This window comes from Osmerus mordax, chromosome 14, assembly GCF_038355195.1.
Source record: "Osmerus mordax isolate fOsmMor3 chromosome 14, fOsmMor3.pri, whole genome shotgun sequence".
NCBI lineage: Eukaryota > Metazoa > Chordata > Actinopteri > Osmeriformes > Osmeridae > Osmerus > Osmerus mordax.
In genome coordinates this window covers 7,363,924-7,389,982 of record NC_090063.1, presented here as the reverse complement: position 1 = coordinate 7,389,982, position 26,059 = coordinate 7,363,924, and the positions used below count along the sequence as shown (strand labels likewise).

At 39.4% G+C, this 26,059-nt stretch overlaps 2 protein-coding genes across 2 annotated transcripts; one reads left to right on the top strand and one right to left on the bottom strand.

The window, feature by feature from the left end:
* The first annotated feature begins 426 nt into the window (after positions 1–426).
* Positions 427–10,089, top strand: ptpa (protein phosphatase 2 phosphatase activator). The gene is made up of 10 exons (XM_067250191.1): positions 427–481; positions 1,437–1,546; positions 1,676–1,762; positions 3,071–3,196; positions 3,273–3,390; positions 3,549–3,648; positions 3,778–3,902; positions 4,330–4,430; positions 6,422–6,529; positions 9,265–10,089. Exons 1-10 carry the CDS (start codon positions 457–459, stop codon positions 9,337–9,339), a joined length of 975 nt encoding a protein of 324 aa, XP_067106292.1. The 5' UTR covers positions 427–456; the 3' UTR covers positions 9,340–10,089.
* A 2,645-nt stretch (positions 10,090–12,734) lies between these two features.
* ier5l (immediate early response 5-like) lies at positions 12,735–14,876 on the bottom strand. Its single transcript, XM_067250610.1, has one exon. It carries the CDS (start codon positions 14,737–14,739, stop codon positions 13,846–13,848), a length of 894 nt encoding a protein of 297 aa, XP_067106711.1. The 5' UTR covers positions 14,740–14,876; the 3' UTR covers positions 12,735–13,845.
* Between the last annotated feature and the right edge of the window lie 11,183 nt (positions 14,877–26,059).

The window sequence follows — 26,059 nt, the reverse complement described above, 5'->3', positions numbered from 1 at the left end:
GCATTCGCACCCCATTCATGACACTACATGCACGAGGTTACGGCCTCTCTTGGCTATACTCTTTTACATTCCCAACTATATTTAAAAGGCTATGCGTTCCAGGTCAGTTTATCCTCAAATCATGATAAACCGTAATACTTAAATTCACAGCATTCCTTGTCCTAAGGGTAAAAAAAATGACCCACCTTCACCAAACCCCTAAAATAAAGCATCTTAAAGCACATATAGAATATAGATTATTTTAGCCTACTATGCACGTGTACTTTATGGTAGCTCAAGTCATGTGTCCAGAGGTATAAAAAGCGCGTTTCTTAAAATTGCTGAAATGCTTTTTGTCCTCCGTACCGGTAGGACGACGCTCTATTCTAAAATGATGTTCATCTAGTTGTCTAAATGGACTGAGGCAGGTGAAAGTTCAAAGTTTATGTTGTCAAAACTATTCACTTCTTTCAAAACATGGCGGAGACGGAACAACACCCAGGTAACTAAGAAATATAATAGATGTGGGGCTGCAGTACTAGGTATATTGTAGCCACTGGATTTGATATTAACTAATCATTTTATGACGACTAGTCGACTGTGCTAGATAGCTAGCTTAATCTAGCTAGTTTATCTTGTAGCCTACAGCAGCAGGAGGCTAGCTAGTTGGTTAGCCATTTAATTTGCGTAATTATCACGTTTAGTACAGTGGCTTCCATATCTGCCATGTAGCTTGATGTTTACGATTATCTTAAAATGAGTCAGGCTTTAGTTATAAAATTGTATTCATGTTTGGATTTTGAAATGCCTAATATTAGCAGCTGCCGTAACATGGATATAGCCTATCCAGCTAGCCTACTTCAATAAGATAAATACTTCACTATTATTATCAAGAAATATAACTGCATTGGCAAGTCATTCTCTTTAGTTGATGTCAATGTGTGATCGTGGATTTTCCACAGGATGGCTATACAAATATCTGATGGCTGGTCGAGTTATTGTGTGCGAGTTTTTTTTTATTTTTTTTGCACTTTTTTTTAACCACTATAAATTCAATATGTATTTATTGAAAATCAACTAAATAAAACATAAAATGAATTAATGCATAAATTATGAATTTTTGGAGCAAGCTTTATGGAACAGGCCCATTGTGTATGTGTCCATTATGATAGGCATGCTTATGTTTTTGAAGGATTTCTGTAAACTCCATTGTTGTTGTTTTGCATGAGTATTTTCCTTGAAGCTGCTAGATAGCTCTGTGGGATGAGGACATGCTTTAGATTGGACAATTGATTATGTATGCAATCAAAGTCTTAAATCCTACAAGATTAGCTAAACCACAGGTGGTGTGCAAGGCACCACATGAAATTGACTGAAATATTAGAAAACTATTCACTTTCAGAGAATAGAGCATGTAGCTTAAGAATCTTCTATGATTTTGTCTCCTGCTACTTGAGGATCCTCCCCTGAAGATGACCTGGTCCCAGTCCTGAGCAATCTTACCTTCATGGTGCCAAAGAAAGAAATCAGCATGGTTCCGGACATGGGGAAATGGAAACGCTCACAGGTAGCTCACACAAACAGCATAGCATGTTTTTTAGGCCTACAGTAGCTTCAACCTCTTATTAGACTAAATCATTTTAAGACTAAACTAACCCCAACATTTTTACATAATTACTTCTTATTTGCTCCAAAGGCGTATGCTGACTACATGGGATTCATTTTGACGATGAATGAGGGAGTGAAGGGGAAGAAGCTAACATGTGAATACAAAGTGTCTGAGGTAGGTATGTGCAAACTGCTTGTCTTGTCAAGCACAATTAAAGTTGGCAATCTGGTGGTCGAGGATCTGGGTGTAAACACATGGGCAAACTTAGACTCTCTTGTACCCAAAGTATAACAAATGCATTAAGTTCCTACTGAACATTAATATAGAGAGTTCTTGTAAATATATGTGTACGTTTATATTGAAATGCAAATTAAATAATGGATTCATGCACAAAAGCAAATGCTTTCTGTGTTTTTACTAGATACTATGCAGTGTAAGTTGATGATGTACAACCACAATTCTTAGCAACAACTCTACACTGATACATTAGAAAATGTGCTAACTATCAAAACAACAGATCCAGTGCTGTGATACTTTTGGGATCCTAATGATCCTCAGTTACTTTATGGAGAGCGTTGAGTGACTCCTCTGTTGATCATAATGTGTAGGAATCTTTGGGTTTATGTGGGCTAGGTTGATACATTTTTGCTTCATTGCAATGCCGAAACTTTGTGGTAGATGTTGTGTCACTGACATAGGATTACATAGGCAGGAGAATGTCCTTGTGAGCTATGGGAAACGGGATCTAACGCTGGGCTGATAGGATCCGTACAGGTTAGCTATGTGCAGCCGGGCCAGCATGGCACCCACACCTTGACAGATATTTGGCAAGAACCTTTAGTTTTTCTGTGTATTTCTTTTTAACAGGCTAAAATTCTGCCACATTAGAAACAAAAAATGATCTCTTCTCATTATCTGAGCTTTTCCAAATATGGTATCCTGCTTTAGATACATCATTCCACACGCATGCACACACACACACACACATGCAGAAACATGTTATAACACACATACAGACAGACACATGCAGTCTGCCTTGCTCTGGAGACTGCTAATGAATTATGGAATATTTTGTTCAGGGGGAGGGTAGGGCAATATCTACAGCCATAGCAACACTGTCACTCAGGGTGTGAAAGATGGGTGCCGCCCTTTCTGTCTAATGGGTCCCTGGAGGCAAAGATGGAGAGAGAGAAAATAGATGAAGCTGAGAATGAATGGCAAAAGAGGAAAAATAGTGCTTCATGTTAAAGCCCAATTGCCAATTGCTGCAGTATGGATGTTTTTAAATGGACTAAATAAAAATGTCTTCCATAATAACAAAGCAATAACATGTTTTTCACAATTTGTTTAGAGAAATGTTTGTGTGCTAATTCAAAGTTGGTTTTTATACTTTACTATTTTGAATAGGTTGTCATTGTAAATGATAAATAGTTCTTAAGAGACTCATGCTAATAATAATAAGGGTGAAGCATTCTATTTCAGACGATAGAGAAGTTACTGGGTCTGTTGAACACACTAGACCGCTGGATTGATGAGACCCCCCCCGTAGACCAGCCTTCACGTTTTGGCAACAAAGCCTACAGGACCTGGTATGCCAAGCTGGACCAGGTTTGTACATACACATGCACTAACACATGCTTTAGAGGTGAAAAAAGTTAGAACTTAAGATATGATGTGTGCGTAGGAGGCAGAGACACTGGTTGCAGAAGTGATCCCGGCAGACAAGAGTGCAGCAATTCCAGAGATAGCTGTGTATCTGAAGGAGGCTGTGGGCAACTCCACTAGAATAGACTACGGAACAGGTAATCACACATGTAGTCTCCCCACATTTTTGATGCGAGAGACATTGCACACACAAAACCCCCTTTTCACCTTTTTAGTAGTTGTCAGTTGTTTTAAATGTAATGGGTACTTAAGTAGCAGATAACTGACTGAGGGGGTGGGGGGTTTGTGTTCTCAGGTCATGAAGCAGCCTTTGCCACCTTCCTTTGCTGTCTCTGCAAAATAGGAGTTCTCAGGGTAGACGACCAGTTGGCCATCGTTTTTAAGGTGTTCGAGAGGTAGGGTGTGCTCTTGTTTCAAAGAAACAATGTTCTATGTGTGTGAACCAACTAAAAATGCCAATTATTTTCAAAATCAGAACCTGTCATTGCTAATTCAGCAGTGTGGTATCCATCTCACCTGGTCAGGTATCTGGCAGTCATGCGAAAGCTTCAGCACTATTACAGAATGGAGCCTGCCGGCAGCCAAGGCGTTTGGGGGCTAGACGATTTCCAATTTCTCCCCTTTATATGGGGTAGTTCCCAGTTCGTAGGTAAGAACCCTATCCTAATACCTGACACCATTTTGTACATTTTTCTCACTTGTCCTGCTTAAAAACTCTTAGAATGTATCCTTCTTGAGTTTAAGTCACTATGAGAAAATCACTGTCCGCATTGAATAGCTTCTTTTTATCCATGCAATCCTTTGAGATGTCAGGGCTTAACATACAAGCTAAATTGACCTTCTACTTGTCCAAGTACCTTGTCCATACAATATACATTGCAGTCATGGTTTGGTTAGGGTTATGAAAACTGAATGTGGAAAGTTCAATGAAAAATCTCAAATTAAATGATGGTTCCTAAATTAAATAGGAAATAAATCATATTTTTATCATACTTGTGAAGGGATAGGAGGACACCCAGTGGTGTAAACGAGTAAGTACATGCAATTCTCCTTTCTCTCTCCACCCTTTGTCCCAGATCACCCTACACTTGAACCAAGGCACTTTGTAGACGAGAAAGTGGTGAACGAGAATTACAAGGACTACATGTTTCTGGAGTGCATTAAATTCATAAATGAGGTGAGTAGGAAAATGTCTCACAAGGATCACACATGTTGATCAAAGGAATGAAAATAAAATGAGGATGAAGGCCAAAGCAAAAACGAGGGGGGGGGACAGGCTTTCATGTAGGACAGATTTTCTTGTTCTGGAGTAAGACCCTTAAGCACACACTAAGGAAAAGGTTGTGTGTTTCTATATAACTTTACATGAGTTAGCTAGCTGGGATACTTGACCAAAGAAGGAGTGGGAATTTATTTAAAAAATAAAATAATGGAGGGTTGGGGTAAAAGATGGAGGGGAGTAAAGAGGGGGAGGAGGCAGCGGCAATGTCATGTCTCCCACCCTCCCGAACTTTTCACCTTACTTCTTCCCCACCCACCCACCCACCCACCCACCCACCCACCTCCCTCCTCCCCACCCTCCCTCCTCCCCACCCACCCACCTCCCTCCTCCCCACCCACCTCCCTCCTCCCCATCCACCTCCCTCCTCCCCACCCACCCACCTCCCTCCTCCCCACCCACCTCCCTCCTCCCCATCCACCTCCCTCCTCCCCACCCACCCACCTCCCTCCTCCCCACCCACCTCCCTCCTCCCCACCCACCTCCCTCCTCCCCATCCACCTCCCTCCTCCCCACCCACCTCCCTCCTCCCCATCCACCTCCTTCCCAACAACAGGCTACGTTAAGAGAAGATGCTACAGCTGCATAGAGGGGCCTTTCTCTCTCTTGCTCTCTCTCTCTGTCTGGCGGGCCCTCTCTTTGTTTCCTGATACCAGGACTCGTTCTGTGTTTGTCAGCCTCTCACAATCTGTCTGTTGTATGGATCTCTTTTAGTGTGTTTGAGTCTTATTTGTCTCACTGCTCTTTTTTTCTATTTCACTCTGTCTGCCTTTCCCTCTCTCTATGTTGTGTCAGACTGTCTCGGTTCTCCCGGTCCCTCCACCCCCCCCCCCCGCCCCCCCTCCCCTCTCTGGCTCAGTTTCCTGTAGCAGAGGAAGGAAAGAAGGGGTGGAGAAAGGAAAGACGGGGAAATAGAGGAAACTGCATAAAATAAGAGCGAAGTGGTTTAGGGCCCCTGACTCAACTGAAGATCATTTTTCTCAATTTTAATGTCACTCCTTCCTTTTCTCTACTTCTGCTTTTGTGTGAACCTGGGAAATACCATAGTTGTCACTTTTTGGTGTTTTTGTGTCTCTTGACCTTGCCAGCTCCTTTATTTGTATGTGTATGCCATCAGCACATTCCAGTCCTTTTCCATGCTCTCCCATGCACACAGACACTCAAATGGGTACTTGCTCTGTTTTACACTCATGCTCACACATTATGTGTGTGTGTGTGTGCGTGCGTGTGTGTGGAGTCCTAAGCTCACATGAGTCACTTCCTTCCCCACATACTGTTGTGAATCACTCCTTCCCCAAGGGACCCTCCTTCAACCCCACCCCCATCCCCCTCTCCCTCCCTCCCTCCCATCTCTCTCTTCTCCCCTCCCCCCTTTCCTTCCTCGCATGAGGCCATAGCAAATGGTGTAGTCTAAGAGGGGGGTTGGTGGATGGAGGCCTGAGGGAAGCCAGAGACTAACTTGGGGTTCCTGCCCAGGTCAAAAGATGCCCTCTGGGTAACGAGGTGCTGGGAAAAGAAGGGGGGTTATGGGAAGAGTCCCTACAGATCCAGGGTATTAATTAGTTGAAATATTTCCTCATTCTTAAAATATATTGAGACACACAGCATAATATAAGGTCCTAAATAACAAATATGATTTGATTGTTGACTGAAAGGTCAAATGTCAATTTGTTGCTCCTCCTACTTTTGTCTCTACTTCATTATTTTAATCCATTCACAAGTCTGTTGTGTGCTGAATTTAACTGATATATTTAAACTCCTTATATCTCATATATTTCCCTTCCCCTCTCCTATTTCAACCCTGCCTTCCCTACCCCCATCATTGTCCTGGCCCTCTTTCTTTTTCCCCGTGTCTCTCTCTGTCTCTTTCTTTCATCCTCTTTCTGTAGATGAAGACAGGTCCGTTTGCCGAGCACTCCAACCAGTTGTGGAACATCAGCGCTGTTCCCAATTGGTCCAAAGTGAACCAGGGTTTGATCCGAATGTACAAAGCAGAGGTAGGATACATTTACACTCTTATAGGCATATTCAGCACATTAACGTCAACATATTTTAAAATCTCAACCAGAGATTTAATGTTCTTCTTATTCCTCTCCAACCTACTCTTAAAATATATACATACATACATATTTTCCTCAAACACTGCCCAAATACTCGCTCAGTCAGATTGATTGTCCAAAAATCAAGGTTTTAAGTTGGTTCTATTGTACCACAGTGACACCTGTGCTAATAATTGAGGAACACATTCAAAGAGAACCTACATTACAGTCATTACTTTTGTTCATTTTGTGGATGAGCAAATCTGTTTGTTGTGTAAGCATCTGGGTTCTGTAGTTTTAAGGTTTTAATTGTAATATTTTAGTCACACCTTGCTTGCGCTGTACACTTTAAAAGGAGTGATTTTATCACGCCTTCCAATTTGAGAGGGAGTGTGACAATAAAGGGTTAACTTGAGAGGAAAGAACTGTGTGTGTGTGTGTGTGTGTGTGTGTGCCCCACCCCCTTCTCCTGCCTGTGAGCCCACATCCTGTGTTTTCGAGTGCAGCCTGTGACTCTTCCCAGAGCTGAGGGGCCAAACTGTCTGCCTTCAGCCCCCACCTCCCCCGCACCCTCCGCCCATACACTATCCACTCTCACCCCCCCACCTCCCCCGCACCCTCCGCCCATACACTATCCACTCTCACCCCCACCCCTCCCCCCTCTCCTTCCAAGCCTGGAGCAGCCATCAGCAGGCTCGCATTCCACTCTCCCTCCCCCGGCCCCACACACACAGGGAACAGGCTCCTCTCTCTTCTCAGCCTCTTTCCCTCTACTTCTGTGGCTTTCAATCTATATTTTGCTTTCACTGTAGGTCTATTCTCTTTCCGAATCTCTACATTTCCCTCATTATGCTTCTCTCAGAAATTACCCTTACTTTCTTTTTTGTCCTCTTTCTCTCTTTGTAGTTCCATCTTTTTCCTTGTCTCTGTTTGTCACTCTCTCAACCTCAGCTAGTCTCTTTCCCTATTTGCTGGCGCTCAAAAAACAAACATTCAGCTCAGAACAGTTAAGTAACACCAAGTGACTTTCTAAAAAACATTATTTATGAGCCATTTATGAAACAGATGAGTAATGAAGACGCCCCTGTGTGAGGTGTTAAAATAGTATTCTTTGTTATCCTTCCACTCCTGAACTTCATACACGTACGCCATGCTGTATTGTAGTGTGTAGGATTCAAAACCATTTACTAATGATTTAAAACTATCCACAAGCCACTTTAAATGGTTGGTTAATGAAATAATATGTGTATACTGGGTAGTTATGTTACCTATAATTGAATTTTGCTCATGATGCTTTGGGAGTTGTTGTTTGAAGTTTACAAAGTAGAGTAAATAGATGTTATATACTTTCAAACATTAGAGAACAAATTGACACTTTCTGCCATGTAAAAGTAATTAGCATAATCTCTTTGTCAGGCTAGTATTTCATCCTGTTTCAGTTCAAGTCGTTTTGAAAATGATACTGATGTTCAATTAATTACCTAAATTAATAGCAAGGACCATTTTACTGATCTTTGATTAGACTTGTTTAAATATTTACACTGTATTTACCCCCATCCCTTTTATAGGTACTACTTCACCCAAACTTGTTTAAGTGTTTTACTTTTGAATGGTGAAGGCTCCAGTTCTGGCATTTATTTTGGTATTAGATTGGCACATCCAGAGAATAGCTAACCCAATCACATGAGAGGAGAAATGAAAGAAGTTTGAGGTAGTATCTACTCAAGTTGGGAACCCTGGGGTTGTTCAAGGTAGGAACCCTCAGAACACAAATAAGACCAAATGTAAGAATTTGGAGGTGTACTGTTGTCTCAGGTAACTAAGCTTCCAGCTAACCCTAAACCACTGTTTTCCATGTTAGAAATACACTTATTATCACGGTTTACAAACAGCATTTATGTATTTACAATCTGTTCCATCATTAAGTGCATCATTCTTATGTCGTAGGTGTATTATCAAGTTTGTATTCGCAAATATCCTACTCTGTTGAAAACCTTGGTGTTCTTCACACACAGTCATATTTATGTTGGGCTGAGCTTAACTATTTTGAAAGCTAAGTTTAACACTAACAGCTATCATGCAAATTTTGAAATAATTTGGATCATTTCAGATTTATTGCATTTGGTAGTCCTCAAATATGATCATTAATATTACATCAGAGAGTAAGAAATTACGCTCACTTTCTCTAGAGCAGCAGGACTTACTTTGGCTCATTTAATATTAAAACATACATTCTATACCAACATTTCATATGGGTTTCAGTTATATACTAGTCTCATGCAATACCTGTGCAGGAAAATGGCCACAGTTTCACATAAGATGTTTCACAGAACATGTCATTGACTTTGACTTAAGTAATTGAATTTGATGTTGAAAATAAGGTGGGAACTCTGCAAAAGGCACATTCATAAATATAGTTTTACCACTACACAAGTAAACCAGTTTGCATGCCGTGGTGGAAATGTAGTGTTTGCTTAGACAGTAGAGCACTTCAAGAGTTAAGGTGAACCACCTAAAACAACAATGTTTCAAAGTGATTGTGGTATGTAACTTAGGAAATATATTTATTTTCCTTTTACCTAACAAGAATCCTTTTCTCATCACCTTTTTGTTTCCTGTCTTTTTCTCCAACTTTTCTCCTCTCTTTTCCATCTCCCTTGTCCCCCTTTCTTTACCTTCCTCGCCATGTCTAGTGCTTGGAGAAGTTCCCAGTCATTCAGCACTTCAAGTTTGGCAGCCTCCTCTCTATTCAACCTGTGAAGCCCTAATCGTGTCATTGAGAGACCTCATGTATGATGGAAAGACCAAACACCCAATCCACCACCCAACCAACAGTAGCATACAATAACCAATATTAGGTGTCTCTTTACACGTCTTATGTTCCACACAATTGTAATTAATGCCACCCATCATTCATAGTTAGGCTTCTAGATGATACATTTCCCACTGAATGTTGCAACTGCCGGAAATGATTTGTTTTGTTGTGTGTGCATACGGTCCAAAAAGTTGTAAATTACTAAACATTGCAAAACTGAGCATAAATAAGTCTCTATTTATTTGAAAACATACTTAAATTGGATGGTCCTTGGTACATGGCACACAGCAGGAAGCAAAGTGCTTGTGCTTAGTGTAACTAGAAAGATACGTTTAACTCTTAGTTATTAAGAGATTCAGCATTTAAAAGAATTCTGAATTGTTTTCATATTTCAGCAGTGTGGTTTTGTTTGAACAATCCAGATTTTTCCATCTTGTTTTGGCCAATTGTATGTGCAGTTTTGTTGCAAATGTCTCACTGTCATTGTTGCCTTTCCACAGAATGTAAGTCATATTACTCATTTTTTTAACGTTTGCTGTTGGAATGTTCTTTCACAGAAATGGCTTTGATTTTGAGCATACTCTAAAATGTTCCTTAAACTGTCTTTATTTAAAAGGATGAAAACAAAAATAGTATGTAATTGATTCTTCTTTACTAGATGGTTCTGTAAGTACTACAAAACAGGTAATAAATCGAATAAGCGTGAGTTTGTAAATACATTCAGACTTCCCATCACTTAACACTATCGAAGATTGGTTAGGCTGCTTCTTATGACTACATGGCCCTATCAAGTGAACTTGAAAAGCTCTAGACTGCCACTGCAGTTCTTCTGTAGCCTTCCCAGTAATGCTTGTGTCATCAACAATGTGCGTTTGCCAATTCAAAAGTTCACATAGTGGAGATTAAATGCATAATCTTTTATAATTGTTTACTCTCAAAATATGGCTGAAGTGCCATGATTGGATTAGTTACATATAAGCAGATGTTTTCAAATCATTCAGGTGAGATGTCTCAATGAGGAAAGGATGTGTTTGTATTTACAGTAGATACCTAGAGTATATCAGTGTCCACTGAGTACACTGTATGTTTTATGAGGTGAATTAGGTTTGTTGAAACCTGCAAAAATAAGGACATTCAAATGACCACCAAAACCCTAACTTTACAGATGAACTATCGAAATTATTTAAATACACAGTTTTCATAGCTATAGGACTATAGGTGTTGGTCTACTGTACTTCAAAAAACAGCTATTCACCACTGGTCAGGGTACTTAAGAGTCCAGCCTCCACATTAACATGTCATAAAGTGCTTTAAAGTGCTTTTTAAAATGGAAAACATAATTCCCATTAACACGATAGTGGTCACTCATTCTTTATCTCAGTGTGGTTATTCATATCAATACTTAAATTGTGCTCTTTCTATCCATATTTCAGCTACTGTTGTGTTGGCTAACTACATGCAGTATCCCAACCTAAACCTGGCATAAACCTTGTCTTGAAGTAGGCAGTTGAAGTCACACAGTGGCACAACAAAATGTCATTGCCAATTAGCATTTTTTTTTAATAAAGGGAATGATTTAGATTCATTCATTCATGTTAACAAGGCTAACTTAAGAGACATCTTGTAAAAAGGTCTAAAGTACAATACCAAACAGCAATTCAATTAAGTAGTTACGTTCATTTATTACAACACTGCTAGCAAACCGCCTGAGCACAACATCATGATTTTTAAATCATCAGTTCTAGCAGTTCTCAGTATGCTATTTATGTATCCTCTCCATTCATACTAGTATGGTAAACAAATTACTTAGTCAGGACACTCTTTAGCCAAGGGTGAATTGAAAATGTTATTCATATAAAGTTAAACATATAGGAACATAATTACTTAGTATAGGGTGTGTGTATACAATTATTATTGTTGTTGCTATTAATGTTATTTATTTGGGACATGTTTTTGTTGGGTGCATGCATCTGAAAACCTTTGGGGCCCCTGAAATGCGTAGTTAATGGTTTGCTGAGTAATGCGAAAGGAGATTGTGGTATATTAGGTCTCTGCACCATTCTACAAATCAAAACGTTGTTCTTTTTCACACCACGTGGAGGAGCTCGCTCTACGCCACGAAACGAACGAAACCAACTGTTCATAACAGTTTTACTGTGGGAGTGCGCTGCTGCAGGTTTATTTAGGCTAGAATAATTTCAAAAAATATTTTCCGCGCAAATTGTATGACAGGACTATTCGCCCATAACCTACATTTAACATATGCTAATACACAACAAAAAAAAACGCATTCCAGGCTGTTATGTAGCCTTTAAGGTTGAGAAAATGCACATTATTCCTTAGTACTGTAGCCTAGCCTACATGTTATTCATTTTCCAGTTAAGATAATGTTAACTAACTATAGGATATAGCCTACAACTGTAATAATCCGAAAAGTGGCACACATTTTAGTATTGTCCTAAAGACTGCGTTATTGAGATGTAGACTAGGCTTCGTCAAATATGGAGAAACGATGAAAATAGTCACGAGAACTGAAGAGACGTAGCAGTATGATGTTGGACGTAGCCTACTGCGGTTTCTCATTGAAAGGAGTCGAAAGGTCTCTGGTTGGAATAAAAACGAATGAGACAGAGGAGGAGGGGTGGGAAACGGGGTGGGTGAGAGGGAGGAGGGGGTGGGATGGCGGGGGTGGGGGATGAGGGCAGCGGAGCCGAGGTCATCCCGAGGTGCCGCTACACAGGCTCTCTAAAGCCTTCATTCATTGATTTTGAAGAACACCACCAAGTGGCATGTAGCAGAGATAACACGACTGCAAGTTTTGGGTAAAAAAAGATATCTGGCAAAAAGGCGGGCTGCTTCCGCAAAGCTCACAACAGATTCACAACCCGCGAGAGTATGGGATTTAGACTAACCAAACGTTTTTAAGCGTTTTGAAAGCTTTTCTGCGGTCAATAAAGATGCAAATGTGTCGAGATCCTGAGAATAAAGGTGGAATTAGTTGATATTGCTATAAAACAAAACAGTTTTGACATAGGCCTATCACTCAATGTAAAAAATATCGCTTACAGGATGTCTTGCATATTTAAACATTAGCCTAGGCCTACAATGCATCATTGTCATTTATTCAAGTTGTTTATGTAGTAATGTTTTAATGTACGCTATCATGATTTAAAGTGTACACTATCTATTGTGTAGGCCGAGTCCAACGGTAAATTTCGGTAAAACAGTCTCCCAATTATAGCCTTAATATTCTCACGTGTTTGTCACATTATGAAAAGACCAAGATGTGTGTAGGCTAAGGTCTCAAGTGAGTGGCAATACAAGAAACAAGACAGAATAATTTTCATTTTTTATTAAGATTATAAATTTTTAACAAATATGTTCTAAAACAGTTTTACCCGGTGATATACAATTTAATATGCACAAAAATACAAGAATACCAACAAAATATGGAGAGAACGCCTGAAAACGTTATTTCAGTACACATAGTGCTTATATAATGTGTGGGTGTATGGCTAAATTATGATTTTGCCTTTTTAAAACAAAAGGTCTAAGATTTTTAGAAAATTAAACAAAACTCACAAAACCAAGTAATGTTGGCATCATGAATTACTGTAAAGGCTCGGTCAAACTTTGTGAAAGATTAAGGGGGAGGGGTTATGCTCAACAGACCAAAACTGTCAAAAAATACCTGGATTGATTCGATTCCTCGTGCATTCTGGGAGTTGGAGTAATTCATGGTTCCAATTCTGGCTTGATAGAAGTTGGGCCAATTGAGATGGCTCATAGTTGATGTACCCATCCCTCGTGAGCTTTAAGATTCATATTTAGGTCTGAACATTGATTGCTCTAAACTTGGGCTATGATCAAAACATGCCATAGGTCCTGCTTGTAAAGGCTTTATTCAATGCTCATCCCAAGACACACAATATACGATATGTAGGCTAATAGCCTATGTTATGAAGCCAAGCCTTACATACATGTGCTTTGTTGTTTACAGAACACACTATTTAGCTAAGCCATCGTAATGGACACATTTTTAGACTGTGTAGAGGGCAATAGCATGATATTGGGTCTTCGTTGTATAGTGTCTCAAAGTATTGTGTTTACACTTTTTAAATGAGAGCAATTCTTGAACATAATATGCGAAAGAGACATTCAACCACTTTGAATGTTTGCAACAACAGCTAGCAGTAGTATGCGTTGGGTTTAAGGCAACGAAATGTACTTCGTTTGATAAAATTCACAATGTGTATGTCGACATTTTCGGTTTAAAAGGAAAGCCTGCACATCACATGTGGTAGCCTACAACCTTTCTCTCTCCCTCCCCGTAAAAAACAAAACCCAACAAATAAAAACTGGTCAATGTTTAAATAGCAGGTTTGTGTAAAAATAAAGTCGATTTGATTTAGACTTTGTACAATTATCATAAAGTGTTTGATTCTAGCTTACCATGGAGTCAAAAAGCTACGATAGCTCTTGTCCATGCCCCGAGGCTCGCTAGGGCTTGTTTGCTACAGAATTGTCCGTTTAAGGCTTGCTCAAAGTCCGCCTGTCTGCTCACTAGCCCTGAAAACCCCGAGCCAAAGATCGAGATCAGATTGGAAATGTTGGACGGGTCCAAGTGTTCCGAATTTGCATATGAACAGTCCTCGAATTTTGCTCTTTTACATGGTGTAAAATCCGGAATCTCCTCGATATCTGAAAGATAATAACCGAAGTCAACCTTGCGTTTCTTTGATGGGGTCTGTGCGCCCTGGCAGCACTGTTGGAGCGACGCGCAGCAGTCCTGATGAAGGTACCCATTCTCTACCGTAGTCACTACGTGTGTGTCCAAATCCAGCACTGTCGTTTTGTTGCAGTGCATGTTATTCACCGGAGAAAAGTCACAATTCGATACAGGGAAAGCCTCGGCACAACAGCTTCGGTAGAACGAAGGCTCTGTTTCCTTGCAGACCTCCTCGCTTTGGAGTGAGAGAGTGTGCGCCGCTGACTGCACTGCTGCTAGGTGGCACACAGGCGGTAGCGCGCCGCAGAGACTCGCCGGTTCGCTCGCTCCGACGTTGCCGCAGCAATCCCCACTCTGCTCCTCACAGTCTTCGGGCAAGTCGAGGGGGTTTAACTCCTGGATCTCGTTGCAGACGGTCATCACCTCCTCGTACTGTTGCATTCTGTAGATCTCCGCGTACTTTTCGTTCATGTAGACCTGCCTTGCGTTCCTCAACACATAGGAGACCAGGAGGTTTTTGTGCAGCTTGATTCCTCCTCTCTGCGTCCTGGAGTTGTGGATTTTTCGTAAAGAAATCGAAATTAGACTCTGTGCATCCACTGCACACTCCATAGTGTTGATCATTGTAATTATTTAGTCGTTTCCCCCTCCTCTCCTTTGAAGAAAACCGACTTTATCTCAGTGGAAGTCACGATATTTCGTTCGGGGGCGAAGGCTTAAGTCAGTTCTGTGGAGAAACATTGAACACGCTGTCCGCTACACTCTCTGTGTGAGCAAGCAATCATTTGCTACGAACGCTTAGCCAGAGTATATATATTTCGAGAATGAGTCTGCCCACCTCGACTTCTGCCAATGAGCGCCCGGGTTTGCTGTTGATTGACATGCAAAGTCCGCCTTCAGGTGTCGTTCAGAGCGAATCAGAGTAAGGCGGTTGTTCTGTGCTATTCAAATTCCAAATCGACTTTATCAAGCTGGAATAAGATGCACTAAACAGTGTCAGGTCAAACTGTGGTGTATATGTGTCAAACGTATAAACTTAAATCAAACTAATGTTTTGTACAAAAAAGATTAAACAAAAAGAAAACATCTAAAATTCAAAGTAGTAAATGAGAATGGGGGGGGGGGGGGTCCATCCAGTGATTTTATTTATTTATTTATAATTACTTGTGTATGTAAATCCTACACAAATCCATTATTACATTGTTATATAATTACTTTATTGATCAAACATATTTGTACTCAAAAATATATGTTCTGCTTCTGTAATGCTCACAATATGTTTGTTAAGTTGATCATATACAATATAAAGTATAAGATGATATAAAGCATGATATGATTATACTGTTATTTCAAGAACTGTTAGACATTTGGAGCTCTTCATTTTTTTGGACAGGATCAAGACGTTGAAGTGACCTTATCTCAGCTATGTTTTACCTATAAAACAACTATTTATTATCCAAGTCCATACGCAAATCACCATACCTAAGAAATCAGCTCTTGTTTTTCAGACTTGTGGTCATTGACAATTACAATCTAAAAGTCAGATGTACATCAGATGTCAGATGTACATGTTCGTTTAGCTTTTATCCAAAGTGAAAAGCAAATAGTGGAACATAGAAAATACATCGGAAGATCAAGAGTCAGAAGTGCATAGTTAAGTTGTTGTTGTTTAGTGTTGTTGAAACCAAGAAATTAAGCCATTATGTAATAGCGTTAATCAACAATAAATGCCTTCTGAAACTCTGAAACCTATATGGAGGAATCAATGGGATCTATATTCAAGTCCATATGTATTGGCCATCTAGATAAACATGACCAATTACAAAACAGGCTGTGAAAACATTGAATTGTTGTTCTTTTTTATATTAAAAAAAGAAGGAATCCCAGCTCTAATCAAATGAGTTAATGTTTTTGTAAATAAATATGTATTTTTAAAACATGCATGTCACTATCATTGGCACCCCTTGAGAATCCTATGAATAAAATATAATTCTATAAAATATGTATATTCCAATCAGTATTTAAATTCAGAAAGTTTCTTTACATCTTTAGGAACTCCTAAGTGGACATCCATGACATCCGATTTTAGTGGGGGAATAAATATGAAGTGTCCCATTTGTCCTCAATAAACATGGTAAAGGCAAAAGGAACCCAGAAATAACATGAGACAAAAGGTTGTTTACCTTCACAAATTAGACAGTCCATTCAAATATAATTACTTGCTGGAATATAAATATAACACCTTGCTGGAAATCGAACTTATTTGGTAATAATGAATACATTTAAAATAGCTGGGGTGTGATGAACCTGCCTGTAATAGGAAGCATTTGTGTTCTACTTCCATGCATGGTGATGAGGTTTGTGGCAAAAGAAATGTTCAAGGATCAGAGTTGGATCATTGTTAAAGTTAGTTACATTTAGGGGTCACCAATTCTTCAAAACAATAAAAGACACCTCCATAACAAGTCATTTGGAAGTGTTTCAAGGAGAAAGCCAAATGTAAGTACCTGGAGTTTTATAAATGTTATTGGAACCTCAATTGGGACTAGATTCTATTGTCTGATTAAACTAAAATGACGTTTTTTGACAACAAACGCAGATGTTGCCGCCCTATTTAACGTCCAAAAGTCTTTGTAACTTTGTTAGACTACATGGCAACAAAGTCCATAAAGCACCAGGAGACATTAAGTCAAAACCTGTTTACCTTAGCTGGCACTAAGTGGTCATTGGATCTTCAGACAGCAAAGAGATTCAAAACATATCTCCAAATCCATAGCATCAAACTTTTGCATTTGCTATCATAGTCCCCTGATCTAAATCCCATTTAAAACCTGAGGGGTGAGCTGAAGAGGCCACATGCAAGCACCAATGACTCCAAGGTGAGAGAGTTGCTGTGTGAAGGAATGTTCTCAGATTATTTCCTGTTATGTTCTCCCACCTCATCAAAAATAATAGGAGACACTCAGATATGTTAACTTGGGAAATAGAGGGTGCACAAAGTAATAAATGCAGGGCTGCCAATATTAGGGACATATTATAGGGTTGATTTAGAAATAAATCAAGATTTAAAAAAAAGAATAGAACTCAAAAGTTAGATCCTGTGTGGTCATTTTAATGGCTTTAACTTAAAATGCTTTATTTGTAAATCCTAATTAATTAAAAGTGAGTAGGTAAGGATTGCAGGATATTGTTATGGGATCTTCAAGCATGTTGCGTAGGGTGGCAAACAATCTTTTTTGAAACTTTATGAATTTTGGGTACATACACACAGGCACACATATAGACACATTTCCATATAGCCACAAACATAAAACATACCACATCGACTTGCTACTTGTATCCCTCCTCTACACCTCAGCTTGAAAATCCTTGAAGGGGAATGATGGGGGAATCATGCAGATACAGCACATCTAAAGCTGCACAGCTATTCCAGCGCTGTCTCAGATCTGCTCCTCTCTACCTCTCTCTGGTTCTATCTCTCCTTCCACACACACACATACATGCACCTTTCCAATACCCCCACCACCACCCCTCTGTCTGTCTCTCTCTCAAACATACGCACACTTTCACTCTCCCTTAGATAGAGGAGAACTGCCGCTGCATCTTAACAATACCTGGGAACGGAGGGCCCTTCTCTTAGCTATGCATTGAGAGGGAAGAAATCAATAACCGCATGTGTAACTAAGGCAGACTACCGAACTGGAATAGTGATAAGCCCCTCTTTTTCTTTACACACAGGTGGATATTGTGTATTGTGTAAGTGTCTGTCTGTCTATGTGTGAGAGAGATATCTGATTATGTGAATCTGTGCAGCTTGTGAATGTGTCTGCCATTTGGGTATGTTTAGCATGCAGGCATGTCCAGGTGTGTGTGTTGCAGATACATTTATTCCACTCATCATGAAACATTCTGTGGTATCTTTGAGATGAAGCCTTCTCTGTGGACCCCTTAGTGTCCATGGTGTATCTCTATGTTGTACATACTTTTGTTTTAATCAGGGATCAGTCCAAAGAGTATAAAGAGCCATCATCACCTAACAGTACACCTGAGCTCTCCATGTGATTACAGCACAGTGGGTAGAAAAAGAGAATACATTGCAATTATTAGAAACCAAAAACATTTCTTATAAAATAAACTTCGTACTGGGATTTGAAGAGCTATATTTTGGCTGTCTGATAAACTTGGTTATCTGTTGCATTACATTTTGATCATAACAAGTACATTTTGGTCTAATAAACAAATCCACTTTGATTCTGTGAAAAACAGACACCAAACAGATTGATGTATTATAAGGTCCAATGGAACACAACTTTACTTTACTCTATTAACTGCACTTCATAATTTGTACCGTGTTTTGGTACTGATAAGCATACATGGGTTGCCATTGATTGCATCATTAATTTCATTACTAAATGATGTCTCATATAAAATGTTTTTAAGCAATTATATATTCTGTTTTTCCTGCGACAAACCAATAGTTCCAGAACATCTCTTAAGGGCACATTACACAGCTGATTATGCTACTCTGTTAATGCAACCATCATGCAACAATATCCACTTATTCCACTCATTATGAGAGATGTCAGACCTAATACATACAACACAGCATCATAAAGCATAGCCTAAATGAAAATTATGATGTGGAAAAAAATCTGATTCAAATGTTATCTATCTACACATACATACCTGTAGTTTTATTGCCCTATCCTTCCTTTTTGAATCATGTGTTTGTTTTGGTATTTACACTTTTAAAATGAACTTCCGGCTAATTATGTCCATGCGTTTTTATGCATTGTTCAGTTATTGTTTACAGATTCAAGTAGGCCTAACACATTGTCAAACTGTTTAGATAAACAACTGTAAACAAGTCTATATGTTACTGCTTATAATCTTATAGGCTAATTTGTGACGCCGGCCATGAATTCTACATCTTAAAATGTTTTTTGGAGCGCACCATGAACAGGATTTCTGACCACGCATTTTTTTTCCCCGTCATATAGGCTAAGCCCAAATTGGAGTTTAGAAAACTACAGTTTCCGCTTTATGATTCAACGACAATTTAGGGAAACCTACCATGAAAGCATTGTGGGATTTGAAGTTTGGACCTGCACACGGGACATTTGCAAGCACTCGGTTGCAGCAGGACTTGTAGCCTAGGTAAAATATCAAGGCGGAGCGTTCAGTGCTAGACAGGCAGATGCTTTCTGAACTTAAAGGCAATGTAATCAGCTAAAACGTAAATAGCCCGTTGCCAGTTCAGAGAGCCATTTGCCTCCATCATTCCTGGACACTTTGAACCGAAAACAATCCGCAGGGCGAAATTCTTTAGCAAAGAAGAAGCACGTTTGTATTCGATCAGCACGTCTGTGAAGCCTATTTGAATATATCGGGATAGACGAAAGAACAATTAACCTACTTTATTTACCCGAATAATGATTTCTTTGCTGTTTTGATGGGGTGTTTCGCAGTCTATTGATGAGTCCTAGACTCACAGTATGACCATGTGTGTACGGTAAGGTTCGTGCTCTCTTTATCGATCAATTCATCTTCTTTTGCAAGAGCCCGAAATATGAATACATATGCAACACAATGTAGCGACAATGTGTCACACCTAATATTTTATTGGTTTTGTACCTGGTGGTATTTATTGGCCTAGTTAATGCTAAGAAAAATAGGACTATAGCCCGTTAGACGCAAAAATGCTATGCTAAAAAACGTTACTAGTGTTTTTTTGTCTTTTATCCTCACGTTTTGAACTGGACAGTAGCCTAGATGGTTTGACAAGTGTTATGATGTGTTGCAAAAATAAACCTATACAGAGGCCATTAATTTACTGGCCTGGAACCACAATTGGAAATCCTGTATATATACTGACTTTTACGTTTGTGTGTGACGCACTATCGCATAGTCCTGGATTTAATGAATGGGTAAAAAAAGAGTTCCTCTCCCCTTTAAGAGTGTACGACCCTGTCACGGAGGAGGCGTTAAGCCTAGAGGCAGAATTTCAGCCAATTAAAAAACTCTGACCCCCCTCCAGAGCGCATGTCAAAGGAAGGGCGGGCTCAAGGCTTGAGCAATGTGTGCAGTTTCCAAGGAAACTGAATGTCTTGACCTCTCCATATCCCTCCACCCTCCCTAGGCAAAATGATCAGTTTCCATGGAGATGACAGTACCTGCAAGCATGCTGTTATTCCCGTAAAGTGTGCCGATGAAATGGTCGGAAAGAAGTCTCAATAGCTGTGTGTAAAAAATAGAAAAAACGTGGTAATAGAAAAAAAGCCTAATGTTTTTTTTTGGGGGAAAAGGCAGTTATTGGAATATGCACACACAGCCTATACTGTGTACCTATAAACTCTCTCTTCTCTCTCTCTCTCTCTCTCTCTCTCTCTCTCTCTCTCTCTCTCTCTCTCTCTCTCTCTCTCTCTCTCTCTCTCTCTCTCTCTCTCTCTCTCTCTCTCTCTCTCTCTCTCTCTCTGTCACTCTCTTTCTCTCTGTCGCTCTCTCTCTGTCTCTCTCTCTCTTTGCATATTTATATATAACCGGTTCTGAACCTTACACTTTAGTTCTGAATCTTATAAACAACAACCAAAAGCACATCTTGACAAGCTGAAAAGGTTCTCAAATGGAACCCTAATTTACTATTTATAACCTTTTTTTAAGTATCAACACCATTGTTATTTGTATGTAGGGTATGACAATGTTTTTTATATTTTGTTATTTTACTTTGCATGCAGGCTTGTGTTTGTGTGTGTTACGACCCCCTATATCTCTACAACCTTCTATGTGTTAGAGCCAATGTTCTTGAACGAGAACCGAGTATTATGTGCTTTACAGTGCTCTCCTGTGTTTGCTGCTGCCTCCCTGCATCTCCCCAGGAATGTGACTAGCCTGCAACCTGTTCAGACTTATATGCATGCCTGCCTCTTTGGGTGTTTTTGCCAAGGAGCCACCCCCACACCTGCAAGCAATGGCTAGAGAAGGTAGGAGTGAGGTATTGGCTGTAAGTATGTAACAGTCGTATTCCACTGCCGTAATGATGTCCTGTTAAGTTTGACAATATATGACGTTTTTGAGTATGAAATCATGATATCAGGTGTCAGACAGAATGCTGAGTAAAATGTTTTAGTTGGTGTCCCCTTTTGTTGCATAGTTAATGAATCATCCAAATGTTGTCTTCCACAATGAACACACTCATTTACACAGAGGAGAGCCAAGAATTGTAAAACCCCAACACAGCTTTTTAATATAATCCCTAAAAAATGGTAAACTTGTATTGAATCATGAACCTCTTCTTGTCACACAAAGCATTTATTTACATGTTTACAGAGTAGTATAAAGGTTATTTACTATAGCTTTGTAGCCCCTTTTACACATTTTTGTCAGGTTGCAAGAGCTAAGATCTATTTCAAACAACTTGGTAACCATGTTGATTGCCGCCCATGTGAGTCTTACACATAATGGCAGGAGTGAGAGAGAGGAAAAGCATGGTGTGCAATGCAGGCATTTTCTTTCCTGCTGAGATAAATAGTATAAAGAAGCTTGGAGTAACCAGGCCATGCACATTTTTGTTGCTTCATCTTTCCAACCAAATGTGGCAGAAGCTGCAAGAAGGCAAAGTAACCTCTGCCCCAGTCTCTACTGGATCATCAGAATATCTAAATTTAGTGACCAAGGATTAGTGAAAGATTAGCAGAATATGGAAGTGGAGCAACGGGATGTATAGAGCTGACCATAATCTCACATTAGACAGACACACAGTATAGTAGGGTTACATTCTTTTTCTTGGTTCTTCTTTTCAGGTGTTGCATCATAGAGGACAATCATTCTGATTGGTTCAACCAATTTTCACCATTCTGGTTGGTTCAAATATATATTTTTTCAGGGTACCTTATAGATGACAAAATGAAATAAGTTAATTACAGCTTAAGTATTTTTGCAGATATTGTCTTCGTAAACCAGATCAAAATATTGCTTTAGCACAGACAATTTGTTGATAAATGTTTGAGTTGAAGATTTTAATGTTGAGAATATGCTCTACAATCATTGAGCATCCAAGACATTTTAAGTTTGTCCAAATAATCAGTGACCAGAAATATCTGCACTTGAACAATTCACCATCTATGCAACAGTTCTGCCGCTAATGTGATAATATACAAAGTGTATATGAGAGATCATAGTCATTGTAACTGAGGTAAATTAATTGTTCTCTAGCATAGACTCCTTCTCCCTGACATATTCCACGTGTTGGCTCAAACTTGCTGAAATGTTTGATCAATAATAAAAGTGACACTGAGGCTGTAATGTTCCCTCAAGCAACTCTGCAGGAAAGACAAAATTAGTCCAATAAGCTTATTACAGAACAGCTACTTCCTCTATACTGTCAAGTGGAAAATTAAACATTTTCAAAACAATTTATTGTGATATTTCTTTTAGTTTTTATATGACTTTTAGTCAGTAGTCAATAGTCAGTATTCCTGACACAGACTATGGTTTCTTGAGACCAATGTCTGTGACCTGAAATAATTAGAGAATAGGTTCTGTCTTAGAAACTGGGCTTGTTATTAGCAACATTTGTCATAGGGTTGTAAATAGTATTATCATTGAAATGGTACAAAATCTTCAATATTCAACAATAAACACAAATCTGTGTTTGACCCTTTTTAATGCGCTGACAATGTAACAGGCAGAGGTTTCACTCAGCCAGGACAGTGTCATGAGCTGCTCTTCTTGTTGCACATACTTTGAGAAGAGAATCCTACTCAGTGGATGTTTTCTATCATAAGTCCGAAGCCAGAGGCTGGCAACCCATTAGTAGACATTTTATCATCTAAATGAAATCACTTTGTCTAATTAAGACATCTCCAGCGCCACTTGCTGGTCTGGGAATTATGGCACTTAGCCATAAAAGATTCTGCCCTTGTCTGAAAAGGAGGAATGGCAAGTTCTGGACAGTGTGTGGACTGTGGCTTAAATGTTCTTGTTTGGTAAATCATTGATTGAGGGTTTGTTTGAATCTCCATAGTGAGGTGGATTCCTGTCATCTACGATTGAGGCTCCTTTCCATCTTCAGACATATTTTAATATGGCACCAATGGAGAAAGGGGAAAGTACATGGTGCCACATTTTCTGCACCAAAGTTGTTTAATGGTCACTTTCCGAATGGCTGTCAGCATTTTGTTGTATTAAATAGTTGTTTATTCAGTTAGTATGCTGATTTACTATGATAACAGTGAAGTGAGCCGGGAATGAGTTTTATATGACTCAATGTTGTTACATTTATAATTAACCTGAAATGTACTCTGAATCCCCTCATTATGTGGCCTAGAGTGCAATGGTCCTCTCTCATGCAACACAGTGTGGTTACTCTTTAACAATTCCTCAAATATTGCTTAAAGGTGACAAGGTAAAAAATAACTTTTAATTAACTTTTGATTTAATTTAATCAAAAAGTTCATCAATGTCCACAAAGTGACATTCTGTGTGCAATTAGGGATAGTTCACCATAAATACAGTGTACACATGTCAGTTATTCAAAAAGGGTGAGTCATTTGTCTTTGAACAGCAATAGATTATCCTAAAATCTCAAAAATATGTATTAATACCTAACAACATTAAAGTTGAATTGGGATCACTGAGGTTCCATAAAACCATATCAAACCACAAAAAACTGAGGGTCTTAGTGTGTAATAACTACATCCTAATCAGAATGGTTAGGTCAATAATAAAGCAATGGCACAAATGTTCATTTTTAAGCGTCAGTCCAACACAGGGTTAACAAAGCAAAAACCAGATTGGCTGCATTCAGGAACTTACCAACCAAGATGATGTCATGTTTCCTGCTCATTGTGAAACTGCTTGTTTCATACCAGGAACACTTACAGTCTTGAAGCAGAGTGAAGTTGAAACATGTTCATTTAAACACTGCACCAATAAGGCGAATTGAAATCAGCCTACAAAACTTAAACATATGACAACAGAAATGGGAACAGAAGCTTAATTTAACATGGTTTAAAAAGACAGTTGTATTAAACTAACAAAGGCATTTTTAAAATCTCACAATGTCTCATACAGTAATAATTTAATGTCAGTAGTGTTTGAAGTTTCTGTGAAGTTGGTAGTGAATGTTGTTACTGTTGGGAATTGATGTGGAAGGAAAGCTGTAATATTGTGTGAGTATGACTGCAGTCATGTGGTGTACTCCCCTCTGCCTGAGTACACTCTCCTCCCAGTTCTCAAAGTCACACACGTACACATGCACGCACACACACACACACACACACACACACACACACACACACACACACACACACACACACACACACACACACACACACACACTGACTCTCTCTGTAACATTAGACAATGCTTATGGACAGAACACACAAATACACTTACACAGAGATACACATAAACTCATGAACCTGCAGATACACGTACATACACACAGATTTGGAGACTCATGTTTGACTCAAGATTAACAAGAAGCAGACAGAACATTATTGTCAAAAGGGACTTGAGACTTGGCTGAGTCTTGTGACCAAGGACTTGAGACTTGACTTGTACTGTATTTCAAAGAATGAATTGACACAAACACACATACTCACATGCTCAAATACATCCATGTAAACATATGCAAAAACATTGTTGTAGTATTGTCTTCTGCACTGCTATACAAACCAACGATACCCCCTCAACCATGTCCCTGTCTTATCTGCTGTGCATGGTCATGTTTGAATTTCCTTCCTTTCATTCCTACCTTCCTCATGATCTATCACAGGACTAAATATTTTCAGTTTAGTTAAGTCAGTCATTTGTTTTAGGTAGCATTCATCGTTACAGGATTCAGACAAGGTATACATATAATCTGGAGTCTCTACAGAGAACCAGAGAGTGAGAAGTCCTGGTGGACCACTCTCAGGAAGCACATCTCCTTAGCCCTCTTTTGGGAAATCACCCAGAGTGCTTCACAGTCTCAAATACCATTGGTGTTTTGCATCACTTCTCAATGTCTCCTTTTTCTTATTCATATTAGACACAAACTCTAAGGGTCTGGCTTGGAGCCAAAGTCTCAAAGGTAAAGGATGATAGAGAGAGGAGAAAAACAAGCCCTTAATGTAAAAATAATTCAGCAATCAATTTTCTTGAAGTTGCATACCAATGCTGTTCACCCATATATAGAGGCACTTACATCAGGTTAGATGATAAGAAAGATGTATATGTCTGTTTGTGTGTTTGTTGAAGTGTGCTTGAGACAAATCAACGCAGGCCTATGTGTTTCTGATGACAAAAAGGGGTTGATTGTGTGTGAGGTAAGAGCTTAAGAGTGAATGTGTGTTTGCACTGCATAATAAAATGAGGGATAGAGGAAAAATGTGTGTGGGACAAGCATGTGTGTACCTAAATCTTGTCGAACCAGTCTATGCACGTGTTTGTGACTCATACCATTGGAGTGAAGCAGCAGGAAGGAGTGTTACAGAGGCAAACAGTAGCCCATTCTAACCTAGGCTACCCTAGTCTATCCTAGACCTCCCTGTATTATGAAGAAGACATTTGACTGTACAAAATGGACAACCCGATGGACAACCCTAACTCTTGACCTTGAGTTTCTTTTTTGTCACCTGAAGTTTTGAGCCATTTCTTTTGGTTTCAATTTCGAGAAGGGAAAGCCACCGCCACTCCCCCCCACCCCGTAGATATAACTGTTTCTGTAACCTCCCCAAAAGTGTAAGGATGGGTTTTTGCTCGTTTTGCTTGTTTTGTAAATTGTTATCCACCAAATAATGCTATGATTGCATAATATGCAATCTGGAACAACCTAGATTCCCAAGAGCGCTCCATAAACAAACACTTAGTTGCTAGGGCTAATTCTAAACACATGGCGGCACTAGCAACCCCCCCCCCCCCCCCTTAGAAACACACAGAAACATTTGTGTGTTTAAACACT

What these genes read in the sequence shown, in the direction of transcription:
- ier5l (XM_067250610.1), bottom strand. Translation starts at nt 14,739, where the DNA reads ATGATCAACACTATGGAGTGTGCAGTGGATGCACAGAGTCTAATTTCG.
- ptpa (XM_067250191.1), top strand. Translation starts at nt 457, where the DNA reads ATGGCGGAGACGGAACAACACCCAG. An exon ending in GGAGACGGAACAACACCCAG is followed by an intron (nt 482 to 1,436) that starts GTAACTAAGAAA and finishes CTGCTACTTGAG; the next exon opens with GATCCTCCCCTGAAGATGAC. An exon ending in GTTTTTAAGGTGTTCGAGAG is followed by an intron (nt 3,649 to 3,777) that starts GTAGGGTGTGCT and finishes TCACCTGGTCAG; the next exon opens with GTATCTGGCAGTCATGCGAA.